The sequence below is a fragment of the Lissotriton helveticus genome, chromosome 5_1, assembly GCF_964261635.1.
Source record: "Lissotriton helveticus chromosome 5_1, aLisHel1.1, whole genome shotgun sequence".
NCBI lineage: Eukaryota > Metazoa > Chordata > Amphibia > Caudata > Salamandridae > Lissotriton > Lissotriton helveticus.
This window is the reverse complement of record NC_136065.1, coordinates 117536180-117557838: the sequence shown is the minus strand read 5'-3', so window position 1 is coordinate 117557838 and position 21659 is coordinate 117536180. Positions and strand designations below refer to the sequence as shown.

At 40.5% G+C, this 21659-nt stretch overlaps 1 protein-coding gene across 1 annotated transcript in view; it reads right to left on the bottom strand.

Moving 5' to 3' along the window:
• Positions 1–21659, bottom strand: part of LOC144752409 (uncharacterized) — a 207932-nt gene that overhangs the window by 18993 nt on the left and 167280 nt on the right. The window contains exons 4-6 of the mRNA XM_078640340.1: positions 14698–14784; positions 7676–7709; positions 1756–1833 (exon numbers count right to left, since the gene is read on the bottom strand). Coding sequence (XP_078496466.1) covers positions 1820–1833; positions 7676–7709; positions 14698–14784 — 135 coding nt within the window. The 3' untranslated portion in view covers positions 1756–1819. The remainder of the gene's footprint in view (positions 1–1755; positions 1834–7675; positions 7710–14697; positions 14785–21659) is intronic.

The following is a 21659-nucleotide window of genomic DNA, read 5'->3' as shown; positions in this document are numbered from 1 at the left end:
TCTTGCTTGGAATGTGTTGTCTGAAAACCAAACACTCCTAAAACAAGACCAGAGACTCATCCACAGATATCTCTTTCACTGGATATATATCTCTGAGAAAAGATCTACTAATTGGTCAAGGATGGGCTAAAGCTTGAAGAATCTGTCACAATAAGGGTGATCACATGGTAATGCTGTAGCATTAGCTACAAAATGCAGCATCCGATACAGAAGGAAATACTGATCTTGACTCATATTTTCTAGAAATATGGAAGTTGTCATTCAGGGACTAGTAGACCAATATAAAGTCAGTGATGGCTTCCTCATCAATCCCATCAGGAAAGTTAAACTCCAGAACTACGGGCCCGATTCACAGAACTAACTTAAGAGAAAATCCTAAACTTACTACCATTTTGGTATTCACAAAAGGCACTTACTCATTTTGGTATTCACTGAAGGCACTTACTCATTTCGGTATTCACAGAAGTTAGGAGTCCTAACTTTAGGACTCCTAAACGCCTTCTGTGAATACTGAAAGTCTTAAAGTTAGGATTTTTCTCAGTTTAGGAGTAGTAAAGTTAGGACTCCGACCTTCAGGACTCCTAAACTGAGAAAAATCCTAACTTTAAGACTTTTGGTATTCACAGAAGGCATTTAGGAGTCCTAAAGTTACTCCTCCTAACTTCTGTGAATACCGAAATGAGTAAGTGCCTTCTGTGAATACCAAAATGAGTAAGTGGCTTCTGTGAATACCAAAATGGTAGTAAGTTTAGGATTTTGTCCTAAGTTAGTTCTGTGAATCGGGCCCTACTTAATTTCATGAAGACTTGTGGAAGTCCACTGAGTAGCTTTGGAGTAGCTCTTAAGTGTGGCAATGTGTTCCCTCAACAACTGCTCTGCATTCAAAGTGGTCTGCTCAACAAAATTCTCCAAAAACACATCACCATTAAACAGTTGGAAGGAATTGATAGGCAAATAATTTTCTGTTTTGGCTCCCCATGCCCTGAAACACCTCTAAAGGCAGGCAAAACTGGCTGCACCATGTTAGAGGTAACCCAGGGTTCAGCACTTCCAATGGGAAGCCTTGCAGCCTCTGGCTGAAGTCCAGCTTGCTCTTGCCGCACTACAGGCATATCACTGTCCTCCTCTAAAAGAGGCACTTCATCAGCACTAATAGTGGATTCATCATCAGTTGATTCCTTTTGAATAGAAACTTCACTGCCATAATCTTCAACTTGGTTCTCTGTGTCAGATGGAGAGTCAGTCTTAGAGCCATGTTCAGAGGAAGAATAAAAAAGCAAACCCACAACCTGCTGGGCGGCCAGCTTGCAGGCACCCATAGTGCTTACCTATGAAACTAACAAAGCAAACACGAAAAAATATACAATGCTCTATCAAATTAGATCTCAACCTATTCAGTTGTATCAAACTCTAAATATTGACATATGATTTTGAAAAAACTATCAATACAATCTATGCAATGATCTTGAAACTCTAAAAAGATAACTCTCACTTGCTACAGACATCTAGACCGAGGATCATCTGCACATACTCTGCACAGACACAGCAAGTACCAAAAATATCCTACTGGAACGGAAAAAGAAAAATGATTACACACACAATAATACAATTCAGATCTTGCACAAATCCAAACATGAATAAAAACAATAAAATCTTGAGCTAAATAGGCTAAAATTATTACAACTGTTAAAAAAAAGAATATACGCAGGACAATGATACTCATTTGAAGTAAACATTACAAAAAAGTTTCCTTACCAAACAAATGCAACTGTACAAACTGCAGATCTACCAGTGACGAAACCGCAAGCAGGAGTTGCCATCAAAAGCTTTGTTCTACAATAAAAAGGAGAAATAAAACAGTAAAGTCACAAATACAAATGATGACAAGAAATAAAAAGTTAACATTATAAAACATTATGAAGTCTGGCCCTAGGTGGCGATCGCATCATAAATGTCCGATCTACATAAAGCAAAGGCTAGAAATTTGTACCTCAGCCACCAGCCAGACACAAATCAATCGCCAGTTCTCACACACCACCATCTAAACAGCACCTGCCCCAGCGTGATGATGTCAGGGTATGCACCGGCACACCAACATCATCATAAGGAGCAAGGAAGCTATGGAAGCTATTTACTTTTAGGACCTTGTGGGTCCAGAACCGTCTTGAGGAAGGTCTGCTTGCTAGACAGAGATCAAGGTTGAAGAGGCACACAGGGCGAAAGGAAAGATGCTTTCTTTTCCCCAGTGTCTCTCTTCAGTACAATATTATGCTCATTTTACTCCTGGTAGTGAGTTCTAGCCACCAGGAGCAGTTTCACTTGGACGTCTGGCCTCCAAGGTGGTGTACTTGGTCGGAAGCTGGTTCCACTGGCTTTGTGCTCCAGCTTTTTTCCTGGTCTTTGTTCTCTGGTGCTCCTCTCCACTTGCTTGAGTGAAGAACACCAGATATCCCCCCAATTGGTCCTTGGGGGGGTCAAGGGGCAGCTTCACTGGCTTTTGGAGAGACCCATTGGTCCTGAGGTCAACAGTGGCAAAGCCCTAGACCCTTAGGCCATCAGGGGATTTGTCCTTCTAGTTGTCCATGGCTGTTGCCCCATCTGAGTCCCAGTTTCCCCAGTCCAACAGCAAAAAGCCTTCTTTCTCTCTTGTACAAGAGTTTTAAATAGGGGTGTAAGGTTCTATAATTCAGGCACCCCTGCCCAACCCTAGGGTACCACATACCCTCTCCACCCCTGTCTCAACCTGTCTGAACAGCATGCTGTTGCCGTCCAGAAGTCACTGGTCACATAATCTCTGGGAGCATCAGGACTGCCACTCATTGACATCACAGTCAGGTTCTTTCCCACCAAACTTCAAAGAGGAGCTCTCTCTTGTGTTGGCTCCAGTTTTCTGGACATCTTCCTTTGTTCGGAAAGCCTGAGTTGTCCCCAGCCCTGGTACAGTGTAGAAACTAATTAAGCAATGCAGATTTGCTTCCCCACCCCTTCCTTCTTGTGAGCTAAGGTAAGCACTGTTAATTACCCTGTTCCCTCTGCTGGGGACAAATGTAATTATTTTTGTGGTCCAGCAGGGTACCAAATGGCCTGGACTCTAAGCAGACTTGGTACTACCGCTTGCCCTCAATTCAATATTGCCCAAAGGCTTACCCCGAGACCCACTAGACATACAGACGGTGTCCACTACATCGTGGGCTTGGATGCAATTACGTAGACTGCTCCAGTTAGATGTGTTGTACTCTCCGGCTCTTCCACTACCAAACCCACACTGGCTCCCCATCACCGCGGAGACAGTGGTCCGCAAAACGTTGTCCAAATACCAGCTCGCCACAATAGGAGACCTATTCCCGGACGGACATGTTTTTTCGGTATCCGAGGATCCGCGTTTCACGGACCGGACGTTTATGGATTCATTTGTCCTGACCAGAGTGCGATCCATGCATAGAGCGCAGTTTTCCTCGTTCCCACTACCGCCAGATGACATGGCTGCGCTAACTTTCCTACTCCAGTCACAAACGGGAGCCCATATGGTTTCCAGGTTGTATGGACTCTGTATAGCGGCCCTTCCTGCTTCAGACGCGAGGGTCCGTGCGGCATGGGAAACCGATCTGGGAGTTACTATCACGGACGTCCAATGGACTGCCTGTTGCCGCGCCACTAAGGAGGTATCCGTCAACAGTAGGCATAAGCTAATACATTTAAAATTTTTGAGGCGCCTATACTTCACGCCGGCACTGGCCCACAAAATCGACCCGGCCAGACCTCATTACTGCCCTAAATGCAAAGCCCCACATGCCGATTTTGCACATCTTACATGCACTTGTCAAAAGCTACACAACTACTGGATACAGGTACACTGCATCTTGGGCGACATTTTAGAGTGCGAGCTGCAGCCCAGGCCAGAGTTTGCGCTGCTTGGGTATGTCGCTGAGTTCCCCCGTGCCGCGCGGAAACTTGCTGCCATAGGTTTCTTGCTGGCAAAACGGGAAATTGCTTTACTCTGGGGGTCCAAAAGAATCCCCGACTCCAAGACATGGTTGCGTAGCCTTGCCCAATGCAATACCAATAGTGTGGAATACTCCACGCAGGTCCCAACTGCTTCACGCCCGGTCGACATCTGGGGCCCATATCGACAGTATGTTAGCAAGATAACGCGAGATACACACTCCCAAGCTGCTAGTTCTATTGTCCCGGAAGGGGTGGGCTAGATGGTTCTAGTGGTACAGTCGAGCGCTGACTATTGCGTTCTGAAGGGCTTAGCATGTATACACTGTTGGAAAGGGGTAGACGTGAGCTGCTAATTCTGAGGTGTGTGCTGGTTGGGTACAGGTTGTTTTCCTCCTCCGTTCATTGCCTGCTTTGCCCCGATTGGACACGTTGCATTACCCAAGTCTTTTCATTTGTCGTTCCATCAACCCTCGTCTGCCTATGCTAATGTTGCTGCCACCTTGCTCATGATTGATGTGTTGCTTGTCGCTCTCTCTGTCGCGAAGGCTCATTCATTTTTGTTATGTTTGGAAAAGGTTATATCTCTTTGCATCAACTTTTCACACGTGAGATTTTCATCACGATCTAGAAAAAGGAAAATCGGAGTTCTAGAATGTTTTGCAATGCTTGTAATATTGTTGGTCTCGTCCTCCACTTACTTATCTTGTATAATGATCACTTACGTTTTCATTGTAATCAGTTTACTATGTGATTGTATGCTTGCACGGACCAATCTGATGCTAATAAAGAGATTTAAAAATAAAATAAAAATAAAATGGCCTGGACTCTGATCCTCTGTTGAGTCAGAGAAATGTGAGAATTGCGGAAGACCCATAGGATCTACATATATCTTGTATAATCCATCTCGGTGCACATGTTTAACTTCATTTAAGTATCTTGATGGACCTTGTTGGCAAAAAGGAAGCAAAACTGCACTTAAGGCAGATTTCCTCCAATGTAGATGATAAAGTGTCACTGTAGACTAAACAGTAAATCATACTGACTTTCCCTATGAGTGCCCACCCAAAAAATAAGGCCCACATTAAGTCAATATCTAACCCAGCTGAGTCCCCCCTCTATCAGGCTACCTGTACCAAGATACACCAGGTTGTGCATGTGCAGCCTGCACAAGCATGCACACTCGTGTACACACATGTTCACATGTAATAACTAATTTCCCCTTGCCATAGCTGCGTCGCTGCAGTGGTAGAGGCACTCTTGTGGTTTGAGACCCTGTGATGACCTATGACTACCATTATTTCAACTAACTTTGGTGTGTTATTTCATCCTAGTCTGGATGTACGACGATCCTGCATATGCCTTGCTTCTCTTCTTTCTTGTAATCTTGCTGTCTTTCAGTGGGAGCTGTCACGGAGTAAGACAGCCTTGCCAAGAACATCTCAGGTCTAAACGTCTTGTGTGGTACATGCCGAGTCAGTCTAAAAACCACCTGAAACAATGCATACCACCATGTGGCCTGGACCAGGGGTGAACCAATTTACCTTGTAACCCACCACCAGTGCACACGCCACACCTCTTAGTGTGACTATTGTTGGCATGTGTATCAGAACACAACTGCATATTGTACACTCGCCTGCCATACCTTACATAAGTGCTGGTACCTGGATGTCACCACAACTGCGAAGAAAAGATTCCTTATCACCTCAAACTGTGCATACTGTTGTGAATGTTCTTGATGTCATCACATGTGTGAACATCAAATATCACCTTGGCAACTGGTGTTCTTTTTCAATAACCGGTGCAGATGCCTCGTGCAAGCTGAACTGGAGTGGTTATCGTGATTGCAGTAATGAGACAAGACATGTGTCTATATATTGCCACTAGTCAAGGTCTACACCATGAAAAACAAGGATGGGGAAATCACTTACATGTCCGCTATGGGACATATCAATGAATGGGAAGCTGCAAATGGAGGAAAACAAACTATTACAGGAGAACCATACATGGCAGCGCCCGTTACAGCCTTCGTGTAAACCCAACGCGCTGTGGCATACATATCTTTAACTCCTTCAGGAACGAGGACCAAGAAAATCTGTATTATTATATGCTCCCCTAGTGAGACATTCCGAACAAACTCAGATGCCCAACACCGTTCAGCCAAGAGAATGTCATAGGTAAGAGTTACATTTTACCAAAAAATGACTTTAATGAGGTATGTCAACCTCAATTTGGATGCCCAAATCATACAATCTATCAGGAGAGCTAACCCTCAGATCTGGTGTTTCCACTTGAACAAAATCATTTAGTTGCTCTTACCACCAGAAACTCTTGAAGGTTCTGGTGAACTTTCATGATCTCTGCCGCGCTGTGTAGCAGTATCAGTGTCCATTCCTTGTTCCGAAGCAACATCCTCAATATGTGTGCCATATTTAAGGGAAATACTTGCTACTTCCTTCTTTTTTAATTGAGGCTTTTGTTGGGGAAGTTTCTCTTCCTTTTTTATGATGATGTCAGATGAGCTTTGCGAGTCATTTGTTAGTTTCACTAAGCTTTTGCTCTGTGCTCTGATCGTGATCCAGCGGCCTATAGAAAATATGTCATAAACTATGCTACCTAACTTCACAACTAAATTCATAAAACACTACTCAAACTTATGGACCCATTAATCAAACATGACATATTTTGACCTACTGAATCAGGTGGCCTAATTAAACTTATATACAACTTATATACAATTATATACAACCGCGGTAAATGATAACATTATTTAAACAATTCCTAACTATTAATTGACCACCATGGCGATGGCATCTAGCTAATAGTAACCTACACTCTCGAATAATCAAGACCAGCTTGTTTCAAAATTAAGATTTTATTAACTATATATTAGAATTTTGAGAGATATAATTTTATTAATGCAATTTTATTAGTATCATAGTAAACATATTTGAAAATATCATAGAAAGATTTTGATTAAAAGCAACAATTTATAAGTTTAGCATTTTTCAAACCTAAGTCCCTAACTAAGCTAAATAGTTAGAAAATAAAGTAAAGTCTTTAAGGGTTCTTACGTGCTCCAAGCAAGTCCGTCAGCACGACACCCTCATCTGAAAGTTAGAAAGCAGCAGCGTGACCCATCCACAGGGCATGAGTCTTTATACCTTTCTGCGCTAGCTAATCTAAGTAAAAGTAAAACTTTCTGCAAAAGTCGATGTCCCATTGGTCCGTGAGTGACAAGTGACATGTCACCCCATATTTCAAAACCTCAATTCCGTCATATTCTTTGAGACCATTGTCCTTATTGTACGTGTTCCGAGGCTTCCTCTGCTTGCAACAATTTTGTAATAATTTTTACTGGTTTCATTTCACTTCCTCGGATGCCAAGTTATCAAATGTTCCTTCTGCCGGTTCCTGGCCTTGGCCACGTCCGACTAGAATAATGTCAGTGCTTCTTCTTTGTTTAGCGAATGTAACTTTTAGTGGAAAACTTTTGAATGGACATCTCGTGCTCCATGCAGAAATTAAATTCATCTTTTAATAAGCTCGAGTAAACTAGGCCCAAAAGCAGGTAACTTAATTTTCTAGTATATAAACAAACACAAGAAAAGAATTAATGATAGAAATATTATTCATTCTGTTTCCACCCTTTGTTTGCTAAATTATTAACCCACCCATTAGTCTAATGTTACCTAGCAAAAAGCAAACGAATAAAGCAGCATTTTATATCTACCAGTCTTCAAAAGTCCACGAAGCCTTTTGTGCACCTATAAAGAATAGAATAACATCACATGGACAAGGAAAGTAAAATAAGCACATGCCACTTTTAAATTCAGCTGCAGTTAGTAATGACATGACAGAACAACAAAATTAATTTATTATTTCTGCACGAACAAAAAGATGCAACAGTAATGCACATTTATGAGCACATATGTTAATATCCCCGTGTGTAAAAGTTTAATCTAAGTTGATTTAGTACAAACACATCAAAAATCATTAATAGGATTATTTATATTATGGAAGTGTAACTTCACGAATTGGAATAAAAAGTTATTCACTATTTCGCTCCATCAACTCCCTCATCTGGTGATTAACAAATCACCACACCACACACAAAAATTTTGAAAATTTAGACTTCTTGAAAAATGATTCAAATTCATCTGAGTTAGTATTTCTAGAAATTTGTTTCTGCACAATCCTTGCAAGTGTCATATTGTGCCCTGTGTAATTCTTGTAACTCAATCTCCCTTTCTTCTTCCTTTTTGATTTTATAAATTCTTTTCTTTTCTTTTATTTGTTTCTTTCTCTTATGCAGTAAACAGCCAATTTTTGTCAGAACAATTATAAATATTATCACAATCAAAGGTGCCAAAATCTTGCCAAGAACTGAACCACCAATCTCTTGAAATCAGGTTTTAATAGCTTGAAATCTTTTTGAAAGTCTTTCTGAAAAATCTTCCTTTTCTAATGGAATTATCTCTGAATGCATCTCTGTAATGTTCTTAATGTACATCTCAATATTCTTGCTTTCATCGGGTATGTAGGTGCAACAATGTTGCACATGCAAAATGCCACAGACTCCTCCCTCTTTTGCTAGGAGTATGTCTAAAGCAAGGCGATCTTGTATCACCATAGATCTGATTGTAATGACTTCAACATTCAATAATTGGAAACCATCTGCTGTCTCAGTTGACAGTCTGTCAACAATTGTGGATAATTTTCTGATTCTTCCTGCATTCAGGGTTATACCTACTAAAGGTATCACTGCTTCAAAAATGTCTCCCAAAATTTCTGTGAAGGTTTCTCTTTTATCTCTATTTACATGATTACTGATTTTAAACAATCCTTCTGTATTTCTGTCAACATGGAAAAATTTGGGAAAAACAATTCCAACAAAACAAGTCCCATACCAATGGTCTGGGAGATTATAGTAAGCCTTGTCACCACACACAAAATAAATCCCAGGGAAAATTGGATCCTTGCCACCTTTGAATCCCCAACCTCCCATGATCTGATATGTATCTTCACAATTGCTTGCACCCACAAAATAATTATCAAAAAGCGTATTGTCTCTTCTAATGCAAAGCTTACCACTAATTGGTTTGTCTATGTGAATTGCAACATTATCAAAAGATTTGCCATTAAGCTTTTCGTCCTCTTTTTGCCAGAATCTAGACTTAGTCTGCTTGACTATTTCATTTCTCTTGCAAATCGCTCTTCTTTCCTCAACTAAGTTCAGAAATTTCTTTCCTTCAGCGCTTAACTTGCAGGTTAGATTATTCTTGTAAGCATACTCATAGGTAAGTTCGTTAGTGACGAGGAAAAATTCCCTCATCTGTTTGGCTTTTTTATGTTTATTCAAAACACTCTCAATTTTTAGATTCCCAAAGATTTCGTCAAAATTTAATAATAGTATTCTAAGCGTCCAGTTTGATAGAACAAGCTAGCTAACACACTGCATGTTACACCATATGTAAGAGGAAGCATATTGTATGTCACTCCCTCTGAAACCGAAGCAGGTAATTTAACACATACATAGCAATCCTTAGCATCCATTACTTTAAGACATATTCACTCAAAAGCCTTGTAAATGTATTGCTTGAAAAATCACTAATAGATTTGTCCTGATGAATGTCAGGTCTGTGATCAATAACTTTGCCTGTTGCACTATGTTTGTTTTGACTAACTGAAGCTTTGCTTGTCATGTTGGCTTTGTATAAATCTTTGTTGATTTCAAAAGGAATAATAACAGCTAAAGCTTACCAGAGCAGAATTAAAATGAGCACACACACCAGAGTCATCTTACAGCATCTTTTACAAATGGAACATTTTGAAGTACTCTGTTCCATGACATAAGGCATCTTTTGTTAGCTTTGTCTCAAAAGAAAACAAAAATTATTTTAAAATATTAGTTTAAAATGTAAAATTATATACACCCCCCTTTTAAAATATATATTTTTTTTTTATCCTAACAGTGTTTCTTCGACCTTGTGTCACAAATACTTTCTCAACTAAACAAGTTTTCTTCGACCTTGTGTCACCTAACACAATTTCTTCAGCCTTTTGCCAAAATTGAAAATCAAAAATCCCACTTAAAAATTCAATACTTCAATCATTGTCACTAATTTCTTCAATTTCTTCTTCCTCTTGGCTGCTACTGTTGCTCTCAATTACTGGTGGAATTATCAAATAAGTCCATTCAGGAGATTTATATTTCTGATTTGGCTTTACTATTCTTCCTGTTTTTCTAGTTACTACTTCTATTTTTCTCCCAATTTCAGCTTTCTTTTCAGGATCTTTTTGACTACTAATTTCATTCACTTGCTCTTTTGAATTTTTGATCAACCTAACTCTCAGTCTTCCACCTGGCCAGAATTCACTTTTTCTCAAAATTTTTCTTTTCGGTTCAGAAATATTCGTTTCTGACTTCCAAGATCTTTTCTTCACACTTCCACTTTCACCATCCACGTCACTTTCACCAGAATCGCAGTCTGAAATTTCAATACTTGACTCAGGAACTTTTCTAATCGGCAGTCTCACTCCGTTAGGAACTATACTTTGTCTTCCATCACTGGTACTCGGCAATTCGTCTTCTTCCTCCTCCTCAATTACCGTCAACTTCCCAGTTTCTGGTTTTCTGTTCCTTCCTTCAGAGTTTGTTTTCTGCTTTTCGATACTCTCCTGGTCAAGAATTTCAACTGTTTCAGCTTCTTTGTCTTCAAAATTTTCAGTAAGGCTCACTCCATTTATTTTCTTAACTGATTCTTCAGTTGTTTTTCTTTCTAGCAGATTCTCTTCATTATCAGAATCTATTTCAATAATTTCCAAATCTTTTCTTGTATCTTTTTCATTCACAGATACAGATTCCAGATGTCGACCTCTCTGTCGATTTTCAGAATCTGGAATTCTCTCACTCTCTACTTCAGAATCTGAGTCTTCTGTTGTATCACTTTCTTCATCAGAATTTTCAGGAGTAGGCACTGGAATAGTATGACTAGGATGAATCCACCTCTTCAATCCTTTGCATTTCACTGCATTTGTAGTAACTAGAATTATCTGCCTAGGTTTCTGCCACCTTGGAACCAGACAACTTCTTCTTCGATGTACTTTTGTCCTGACCCAATCTCCAGGTCTCAGATCATGTGTCTGCACTTTTTCATCTGACTGTGCTTCAGTTCCCACCTGATTAGACACAGAAGTTACTATGTCAGATAACTTCTTACAGTATTCCAAAATAGCACTGTCATTTATACTCAACAATTTACCTATTGGTACAAAAGCTTGTCTCATGACTCTGCCCATTAAGATTTCATGGGGGCTCAAACCTGTCTTTTTATCAGGCGTACTTCTCAAAGACATTAAAACAAGTGGAAGAGCATCTGTCCACTTTACACCTGTTTCTAAACACATTTTTCCAATCCTGTTTTTAATTGTTCCATTGATCTGCTCAACCACTCCAGATGCCTCTGGTCTGTATGCACAGTGTATCTTCTGCTCAATATTCAATGCTTCACAAATCAATTTCATCAGTTTGTTATCAAAATGGCTTCCTCCATCACTCTCAATAGTGACTGGAAAACCGTACCTTGGGATAATTTCTCTAAGCAGTAGTTTTGCTACCGTCACTGAATCACAATGACGCGTAGGAAAAGCCTCTACCCATCTTGAGAACAAACAAACAATCACAAGAACATATTTCAAACAATTGTGTAAGGGCATCTCAATGAAATCCATTTGTAATCTGGTAAAAGGACCACCTTCTCTACCTATTACTCCTGTACCCACCACTGATTTTCTGTTTGGGTTCATTTGTTGGCAAGTCAAACACCTCTGACAAAGAGATTCTGCAATTGTTCTAAATTTGGTATTAAACCAAGTTTCTCTAAAAAGTCTGATCATGGAATCTCTTCCAATATGAGCTGGGCCATGATACAATCTGGCCATGTCAGCAATCAAACAATTTGGTAAAACTACTCTGCCATCTTTGTAAGTCCACACTCCATCCTCCTCACGTGGTCTACATTCTGCTCTTAACCACGTATCTGTTTCTTCATCATCAGCTTCATTTTGCAAGTCCCTGATTTCCTGCCATGTTTCCACTACTGTTGTTAGCATCAATGAATTTGAATCACATTCTTTGCTCTTTTCCCGATTGTATGCACGACAATTTTTAGCACAGTATTTAGCTGTTTCGTCTGCATAAGCATTGCCTTTGGTGATATAATCATCACCTTTTGTATGTGCTGTACATTTGACTACAGCAATCTCTTTTGGTAATTGTATAGCATCAATTAATCTTTTAATAAAGATTGCATTTTTAATTGGTGACCCTGCTGAAGTTAAATAGCCTCTCTGAGACCAGAGCTGTCCATAATCATGCACAACTCCGTACCCATACTGACTATCAGTAATTATGGTAACTCTTAAATCTTTTGATATTTCACAAGCACGAATTAAAGCAATCAATTCAGCCACTTGTGCTGAACGAATTCCTTCAAGACATGATGCTTCTTCGACATCTGCAACTGTACATACTGAGTATGCAGCTTTAAGAACACCTCCCTCTGATCTCAGACAGGAGCCATCCACAAAGTAAACAAAATCTGATTCAGGCAAAGGTACATCTTTAATGTCCTGCCTTGGCTTGGTGCAATATTCCATGACATCCAAACATTCATGTTCCACTTCATTTTCATCAACAATTTCAGAATCAGGTAACAGTGTGGAAGGATTCAAATTCACACATCTCGAAATAGAAACATTATCTGCTCCCAGAATGATTTTCTCATACTTGGTTAACCTGCTGCTGGTTAAATGTTGAGTTTTACCTCTTGTCAGTAATATTTCAACTGAATGAGGCACAAAAACTTTCACAGGAAATCCCATTATGATTCCCTCGCTTTGCTCAAGACTGACACTTGTTGCTGCAACTGCTTTCAAGCAACCTGGTAAGGCTTTCGCAACGGGATCAAGAACTGCAGAAAAATATGCAATGGGCTTTTTCAGATTTCCATGTCTTTGGATTAACACAGACAATGCACATCCTTCTCTTTCACTAGAGTATAGCTCAAAATCTTTCTCATAATTTGGCATGCCTAGAGCTGGGGCTTCACATAAGCTCTTCTTTAGATTTTCAAAAGATTCCAACTCAGTTTCATTTAAAATAATTGGATCATTTACATCTGACTTTGTTAATCTTTGTAATGGTTTAGCAATTACCGAAAATCCACTTATCCATTGTCGACAGTAACCAACCATTCCTAGGAACATTCTAACCTGTCTTTGTGTTCTTGGGGGTTGCATTGCTTGTATCATTTTAATTCTCTCAACTGTCACCTGTCTTTTCCCTTTAGCAATTCTATGACCAAGATATTTCACTTCTTGTTTACAAAACTGTAATTTTGCCGGAGACACCTTATGTCCCTCATCTGCCAAATGATTCAAAAGTATTATTGTGTCTGTCACACAATTTTCTCTTGTTTTAGCAGCAATTAACAAGTCGTCAATATACTGCACCAACGTTGACCTGCCAGGTAAATCTAGATCTTCTAAAGATCTTTTCAACAGCTCATTAAAGATTGAAGGACTCTCTGTATACCCTTGAGGGATTCTACACCATGCGAGGGTCCTACTGTGGAACCTGAAAGCAAACATTTCCTGACTCTCTGGGTGTAATGGAACAGTAAAGAATGCATTGCAAAGATCAATGACAGTGTACCATTCTGCATCATGTGGTATCTGATACAAAATAACTGCTGGGTTTGGAACCACAGGACAACATGGAACAACAATCTGGTTAATTTTTCTCAAATCCTGAACAATTCTGTATGTTCCATTCGATTTTTTGATTCCCATAATCGGTGAATTACAAGGACTACTCTCAATTTCTTTTAAAACGCCTTGTTTAATGAATTTTTCAATCACAGGTATAACTCCTTCAATTGTTTCTGCTTTCATCTTATACTGTGGTATGTTTGGAAATTCTATTCCCTGCTTCAATGAAATTTTGACTGGATCGACATGTTTCATCAGACCCATCTCATTTCCAGTCAAATCCCAAATTTCAGATTTCACTGTTTCTTTGAGCTCTTCTGGCAAGTTTTATTTTTCAAATGCAGGAAACAATTTTGTTTCTTCTGTTTCCATCAACATCATTGTCATCCCGTACAACCCATCTTCCTCCATTGTTTGTAATTCAACTCCTTCAGGAGAACAATATATTCTGCAATTCATTTTGCACAATATATCCCTGCCCAATAGATTCACTGGACTGCTGTTACAAACCACAAATCTGTGTTTGTCTTTAAAATTTCCAATCTCAACTGGTACTGGATCAGTCAAATCTGTCTTGATCTGTTGATTGCTTACTCCGACTACTTGGATAGATTCCCCAGAGAGAGGTAGGTTTTCAATTTCCACTGATCTAACAGTAGAACGGGTAGCACCAGTGTCCACTAGAAAAGTGATGTCTACATCATTAACTTTCCCGTTTACAAATGGACCAGACTGGTCAACCTCAAGAGTGGCTCCAATAACACACTCTTCCCCCTCTCTCGGGCACCGTCAGAAGTAATCATCAGAGTCAGCTCCCTGTTGCTCTGTTAACAAAAACTGTTGTGTAGCATTTTGCACAATTTGTCTTTGGTATCTTATTATCTGATCATCTCCTTGAAATCCCACACTTCGATTATATTTTTGGTTTCCCCCACAATTTGGAAAAGGAGGCTGTGGTATTTGTTTCTGATTATTATTCACCTGATGCTGTAGCTGTCGCTGAAGACTCAAATCATTTAAGTTCTGTTGTAACTGTAGCTGTCGCTGCAGATCAACATCATTCTGCATCTGTGGGATTAACAATGGACTTTTTAAATTTCTGGGCGGTTTCTTACATTCGTCCCTCCAGTGTCCAATCTCACCACAATTGAAACAAGGTAATTTCTGTTTTAACTCTTCAACTTTAGGATTAAATTTTCTGTTAATATTAACTTTAAATTTTCCTTGACCCTGATTTGAATTTGAAGTTTGAACAAAATTTGTATTTCCATTTCCAAGACTAGCAATCTGTTGTTCAGCCACTTTCACTTGAGCCCACATAGCCTTTTCCTTGAGCTTTTTCTGCCTCACTTCCAACTCATCACTGCAGTATTTTGCTTTTCTCAGAATATCATCAACTGAAAGTGATTGCCATCCGACAATACTATTCCTGATCATATCTGCAATTTCTGGCTTGAGACCATAAACAAACCTGTAGATGAAATGGCTCATATCCTTTTCATCCAGTTTTTCATAGCCACTGTATTGTTTAAAAATCAACAGCAAACTTTCATAAAATGAATGAACTGATTCTTTCGGTTCCTGATTTGTTCTCTCTATTTTACCCCAATCAACCTCTTTTGGTGGAATTTTTTGTTTGAGCCAGTAAATCACTTTTTCGTAAAAATCCATTACAATTGGAGCTCGAGCACCTGTTTCTTTGACTCGCTCTGGTTCTTCTTTTGGCCAACTTATTGCTATTTTGCATTCTGTCCAAAGATCTGATGGGACAACAATGTCAAAAAATCCATCCAGATCAATCCACAGAACTTTTGAGACTTTAATGAACTTGTCTACTTGTCTGTACCATTCAACAGGTTTCTCTCTCAATCTTGGAAAGTCATTTGTAAACAGTAAAATGTCCTGTCTTGACCAAGGGACATGAACATATCCTCCACCTGCAATCTCTCTCATTGGAAATAGTTTTGACAATTTATCCAATTTTTCATCTTCCTTCTTTCTTGTCCACTTCACTCTCCATTTACTCAATTCTCCTAATTTTTTGATGTAAACAATTAAATCTTTTATGTGCATTATTCTTCCCATTGAATTCAAGTTCTCAATGTCATTTTCTGAAAATTCTAATTTGTAATGTTTTGCAAAATTCTTTTGTCTGCTCAAATCAATTTCAAGTTCCGCTGCCAATTCGTCTAATTGATCATATTTGTTTTTTGTTTTCCATTGAATACTCTTGCAAATGAACAGGAGTTCATCATCTCTGTAAAATTTTAAACTGTCAGGACCAATCGTACCAATTATTAATTCCTCCAAATTTGCTTTTAATTTTGCAATATCAAGTTTAGAATTTGACCTTCTAGTTTCAGAAATTTCAGCATCAGATTCTGCACCCATCGGTGACTTTGGAAATGAATCCTCATTATAAGTCAGATCAGGCATTTTTGTTTTCGCAGAATTAATTTCTGATATATCCGAGTAGAATTTTTCAGCAACCCTTTGAATTTCTGCATTTAACGGAATAGTTAAACCTGGCTTGTTAACTTCTTTTTGCTCAAAAACAGGTTGAACAGGACCAATTGTTACTGGAACTGTCACAGCTTCCATGCTTTTTGTTATTTGTCGAATTAATTCTTCTTTCGATCGTAAATATTCAGAAGAATTTCCAACTTCTACATTTCTAACTTCTCTCACATAATTTTTTGGGGCTTCCCTTTCCTTTGGAATTAATGAAAAATGTCTACCTCCAATACAAACATCAGCATTTGTCTCAGATCCTAATTTTTCTGGAGTTTCAAAAGATTCAGAATTATTTGGGTAAATTTTTGGGGTTTCATTAATCGGAGGTGCACTCGGTGTAGTTTCTGTAGAAACCATCGGAGTAGACCATGATCTAGGAGGTCTCAAAGGCTCATTCCTTTTATTAGAAGTAAAAATTTCTTCCAAAACTGTATCTTCAGCATCACTTTCTACAGGTGCATTATTTTTCGTCTCATTTCTTTTTCCATCAGGAGATCCCAAAACCATTTCTCTAATTAAATAGAGTCCCTCACTCATGTTCCCTTGTCTCCACATTCGCATCCTGTCTTCATGTGTCTCCCTTCTATAACTTGGTATTTTAGGAGGTCTTTTAATACCACTTGCTTCTCTTTGTAATTGAAACATCTCATCCTCCCATTCAACTAATGCTTCAAATTGAGTAGGTCTTGGCTTCGGAACAAGAGCATTCATTTTCTCTCTCAGATTTCTCAAAACCTTTACATTGAATGAACCATCATCAGGCCAAGCCAAAACACCATCATCCTTAGTGTAAAATTTCCAAATGTCAAACCACAAAACAGTATGATAACCATATTCACCTTCCATATACGCTGCAGGCGTTTTGTATTTATGAAGTAATTTACCACCTCGCGTTTCAATTTTCTTGTCTGGTGAAATAAAAATTTTAAGTTTCTGAAGCAATGTAGGCTTTTTCTCGACATGTTTAAAATGATAACTCATTTTAAAAGTTCAAATTCAATTAATAAATTTGTTTGTAAAATATTTCCGGGATGTTCCGCAACACCAGCCAATCCGTGCGCGAAACACACCAACAAGCCAATCAGAGTTGAGCTACTTCACCACTTTACTCAACCAATAGAAATAGAATTTTCCTGAAGAACTAATCAGCTTTCAGTTCGTCAGAGTTTCGAGAACCAATCAGAACACATTTCGTGACGTATATCACCCAATCACAGCGCGGCTCTGTGACGTACACAGCAGCTGCGGTTTCTCACTTCTCACTCCCTGCGCTTACCCCTCCTTCACAAAATCTTTTCACAGCGCCATTTTGAAAACGCCTTTTCAGTGAAAATTAATTTTAACAACGACAAGAAAGACTCATCTGTCTGTTTCTCTAAAAGTGACAGAATTTCAATCACACAAGAATTCTTTGCGTGGAATAGACGACGCTATTCTCACAGAATATGCATTTGCCAGTAAAGTAATCTTTTTACTCCACCCTTCAAACAAGTAATTATTGAACTCGTCTCCCTCAGAATCCACATCCAAGTGACAATTCAAAGTTTAACTTGAACACTAATTACAAAACAATTACGCACTTTAAAACGAAAAAGACCCTAAATTCAAACACACATGAAATCCGTACAGGACTCTCACCTGTTTATAGATATCATGCACCGTTAATAGAATAAACGACGTTATCCGTAAAGGACTTTCACCTGTTTATAGATATTAAACATGTACCCCTACAGGACTCTCACCTGTTTATAGATAATCATGTACCGACGTTACCCTACCCTTCACTCAAGCTCGAATATATACTAATACTTTTATCACCGTGAGTTTTATAACAGGCTCTCTGTCCCTATACTCATGCTGTTCAAATTTCTTAGATAATCCTCACTATACAACATTCACACCTAGCCCTAACATGTGTTGCACGGCCACAACACTAGTGATACACGGCGATATCACTACTCTGAAACAGATCAAATGTACTGTGTGACTACCTTCTCATCACACTATCTGTACCGGTACAACTCACATATAGCACGAAAACGAACTCAACATGTGTTAAACGTCAATCCTATATCCATACCATAACACATTGGTTACCATAGCAACCATCAAAATCTGCTACCAGAAGAATTGATCCAGCGGCCTATAGAAAATATGTCATAAACTACGCTGCCTAACTTCACAACTAAATTCATAAAACACTACTCAAACTTATGGACCCATTAATCAAACATGACATATTTTGACCTACTGAATCAGGTGGCCTAATTAAACTTATATACAACTTATATACAACCGCGGTAAATGATAACATTATTTAAACAATTCCTAACTATTAATTGACCACCATGGCGATGGCATCTAGCTAATAGTAACCTACACTCTCGAATAATCAAGACCAGCTTGTTTCAAAAGTAAGATTTTATTAACTATATATTAGAATTTTGAGAGATATAATTTTATTAATGCAATTTTATTAGTATCATAGTAAACATATTTGAAAATATCATAGAAAGATTTTGATTAAAAGCAACAATTTATAAGTTTAGCATTTTTCAAACCTAAGTCCCTAACTAAGCTAAATAGTTAGAAAATAAAGTAAAGTCTTTAAGGGTTCTTACGTGCACCAAGCAAGTCCGTCAGCACGACACCCTCATCTGAAAGTTAGAAAGCAGCAGCGTGACCCATCCACAGGGCATGAGTCTTTATACCTTTCTGCGCTAGCTAATCTAAGTAAAAGTAAAACTTTCTGCAAAAGTCGATGTCCCATTGGTCCGTGAGTGACAAGTGACATGTCACCCCATATTTCAAAACCTCAATTCCGTCATATTCTTTGAGACCATTGTCCTATTGTACGTGTTCCGAGGCTTCCTCTGCTTGCAACAATTTTGTAATAATTTTTACTCGTTTCATTTCACTTCCTCGGATGCCAAGTTATCAAATGTTCCTTCTGCCGGTTCCTGGCCTTGGCCACGTCCGACTAGAATAATGTCAGTGCTTCTTCTTTGTTTAGCGAATGTAACTTTTAGTGGAAAACTTTTGAATGGACATCTCGTGCTCCATGCAGAAATTAAATTCATCTTTTAATAAGCTCGAGTAAACTAGGCCCAAAAGCAGGTAACTTAATTTTCTAGTATATAAACAAACACAAGAAAAGAATTAATGATAGAAATATTATTCATTCTGTTTCCACCCTTTGTTTGCTAAATGATTAACCCACCCATTAGTCTAATGTTACCTAGCAAAAAGCAAACGAATAAAGCAGCATTTTATATCTACCAGTCTTCAAAAATCCACGAAGCCTTTTGTGCACCTATAAAGACTAGAATAACATCACATGGACAAGGAAAGCAAAATAAGCACATGCCACTTTTAAATTCAGCTGCAGTTAGTAATGACATGACAGAACAACAAAATTAATTTATTATTTCTGCACGAACAAAAAGATGCAACAGTAATGCACATTTATGAGCACATATGTTAATATCCCCGTGTGTAAAAGTTTAATCTAAGTTGATTTAGTACAAACACATCAAAAATCATTAATAGGATTATTTATATTATGGAAGTGTAACTTCACGAATTGGAATAAAAAGTTATTCACTATTTCGCTCCATCAATTGTCAGAGCATTTTCTGGATGTTTCCTGAAAGGAAGAAGAAGGATGTGCATCAGTGTGCTGATACCTATCAAGCTGTTTAATTGTTTCACGATTACACAGGTTATAGTGTGTTTCAGTTGGAGAGCTCCACCCAGTGGCTTTTGTACTGACGGAGCCACACGGCCCGTCCACTCACTCACGCACGCACACACACAGCTTGGGGGCGGGTCAGCCCTCGGGTATAAATAAATGGGCGCGAGACCGCTCGTGGTCTTCGGCCTTTACCCAGCAGCTAGTGTCCGTGTCTCATTATTGCACGAGTGTAGTTAGGCCCCACTCTGCGGCGTAGGTCACCCCTGCCCCTCATGGACATTACACTGGCGACGAGGCGGGTACTCTGCCCACGCCTCACCCCCGCGGACGCGCCTGCCGTGTCCCGCGGTGCCACCTGAGCCGCGCTCGCGCTGCCTGCGCTGGAGCCTGCGGCCAGCGCCAAGATCCTTCGCGGGTGCCACCCCGCTGTGCTGGCCGGTCTGGCCTTACCTACTGCCGGTAGGTGCTTCGCGCCTGTCGCGGCGCTCGAGGTGAGCCCTCCAGGCGGAAACGCTGTGTCCGCTGTCTGCTCCGCACTGCAGCGTCCCTACCTCGGAGGCCCAGCACTGCTTCACCGCTGCCCCAGTGCTCAGGCCTGTTTGCGTGTGGGAGGAGAGAAGCGGCAACGTGCTCGGCGCTGATCGGAGGGACTGGCTCGGCCCTCGCCGCGCCCCTATGGCCGCTCACGCTTCTCGCGGAAGCGGGAGATTTGCCCTACTAAAGCTCACGCATCTCGCGGAGCTCCGATTATGCCGTTCTGAAGGGAGAAACACGCCCAGTGTCACACACACCGACTGTCCAGGCCCTGGAACATCCGGAAGGGCTGGGTAGCGTCGTGTGCAGCACAGAGTTTTGCCCCAATAAGAGGAAGAGGGACCAGTAGCCTACCACTGCAGCGAGTCCCCAAGTGACACCACCACTCCCTCCTCACAGTACGCAGCCCACGTGCTACAGCAAGGCCAGAAATGAGCCAGCAAGCAACAGGAGGGGCGGCAGCCGCCAGACCAGCCCAACAAGTTCCAACTCCGCCACCTTTGCCACAACAGAATGCCGGGCCTGCACAAGCAGGGCCACCAACTCAGGCCCCTGCTGTCAACGTCGTGACTACCACACCGGGTCATGCCATGGCGGCCCCGATCCTGCCATTCAGTGAACTATCTGAACCCGCCACAACAGCCGCGCGATGGCGCCTCTGGCTCGGACGCCTAGAACATTACTTTGTGGGCGCTCGCTCATGATGTGTTATGGGGGTGATGAGCTCTATGAACTATTCGAAACGCTGCCGGACAGAGGGGACGACAGCGACTACACGGCTGCAGTCACGGCTCTTAACCGCCATTTTCACCCCCGCGCCAACACGGATTTTGAGTGGTTCAAGATGCGCCAGGCCCGCCAAGCGGAGGGCGAATCGATTGACGTCTTCTACGCGAGGCTGCGCAAGCTAGCGACGTCATGCGAGCTGCCGGACAGGACGCTGGAGATCAGAGCACAACTCATACAAGAATGTCGGTCGGTTCAACTGCGACGCCTAATCCTACGGCAGCCACGAATCAGCCTGGACGAGATCCTCATGCTGGCGAGGTCACACGAGCTATCTAATGCAAGGGCGGAAGAGATGCAGGCTGCGTTGGACGGATCCGCGGCGCCGGCGAAACAATTGTCCATCAAAGAAGAGCACGTGGATGTATTCCAGAGAAGGCCTCCGCTCTCAACACAGAGAAATCAGCCGGCGGCG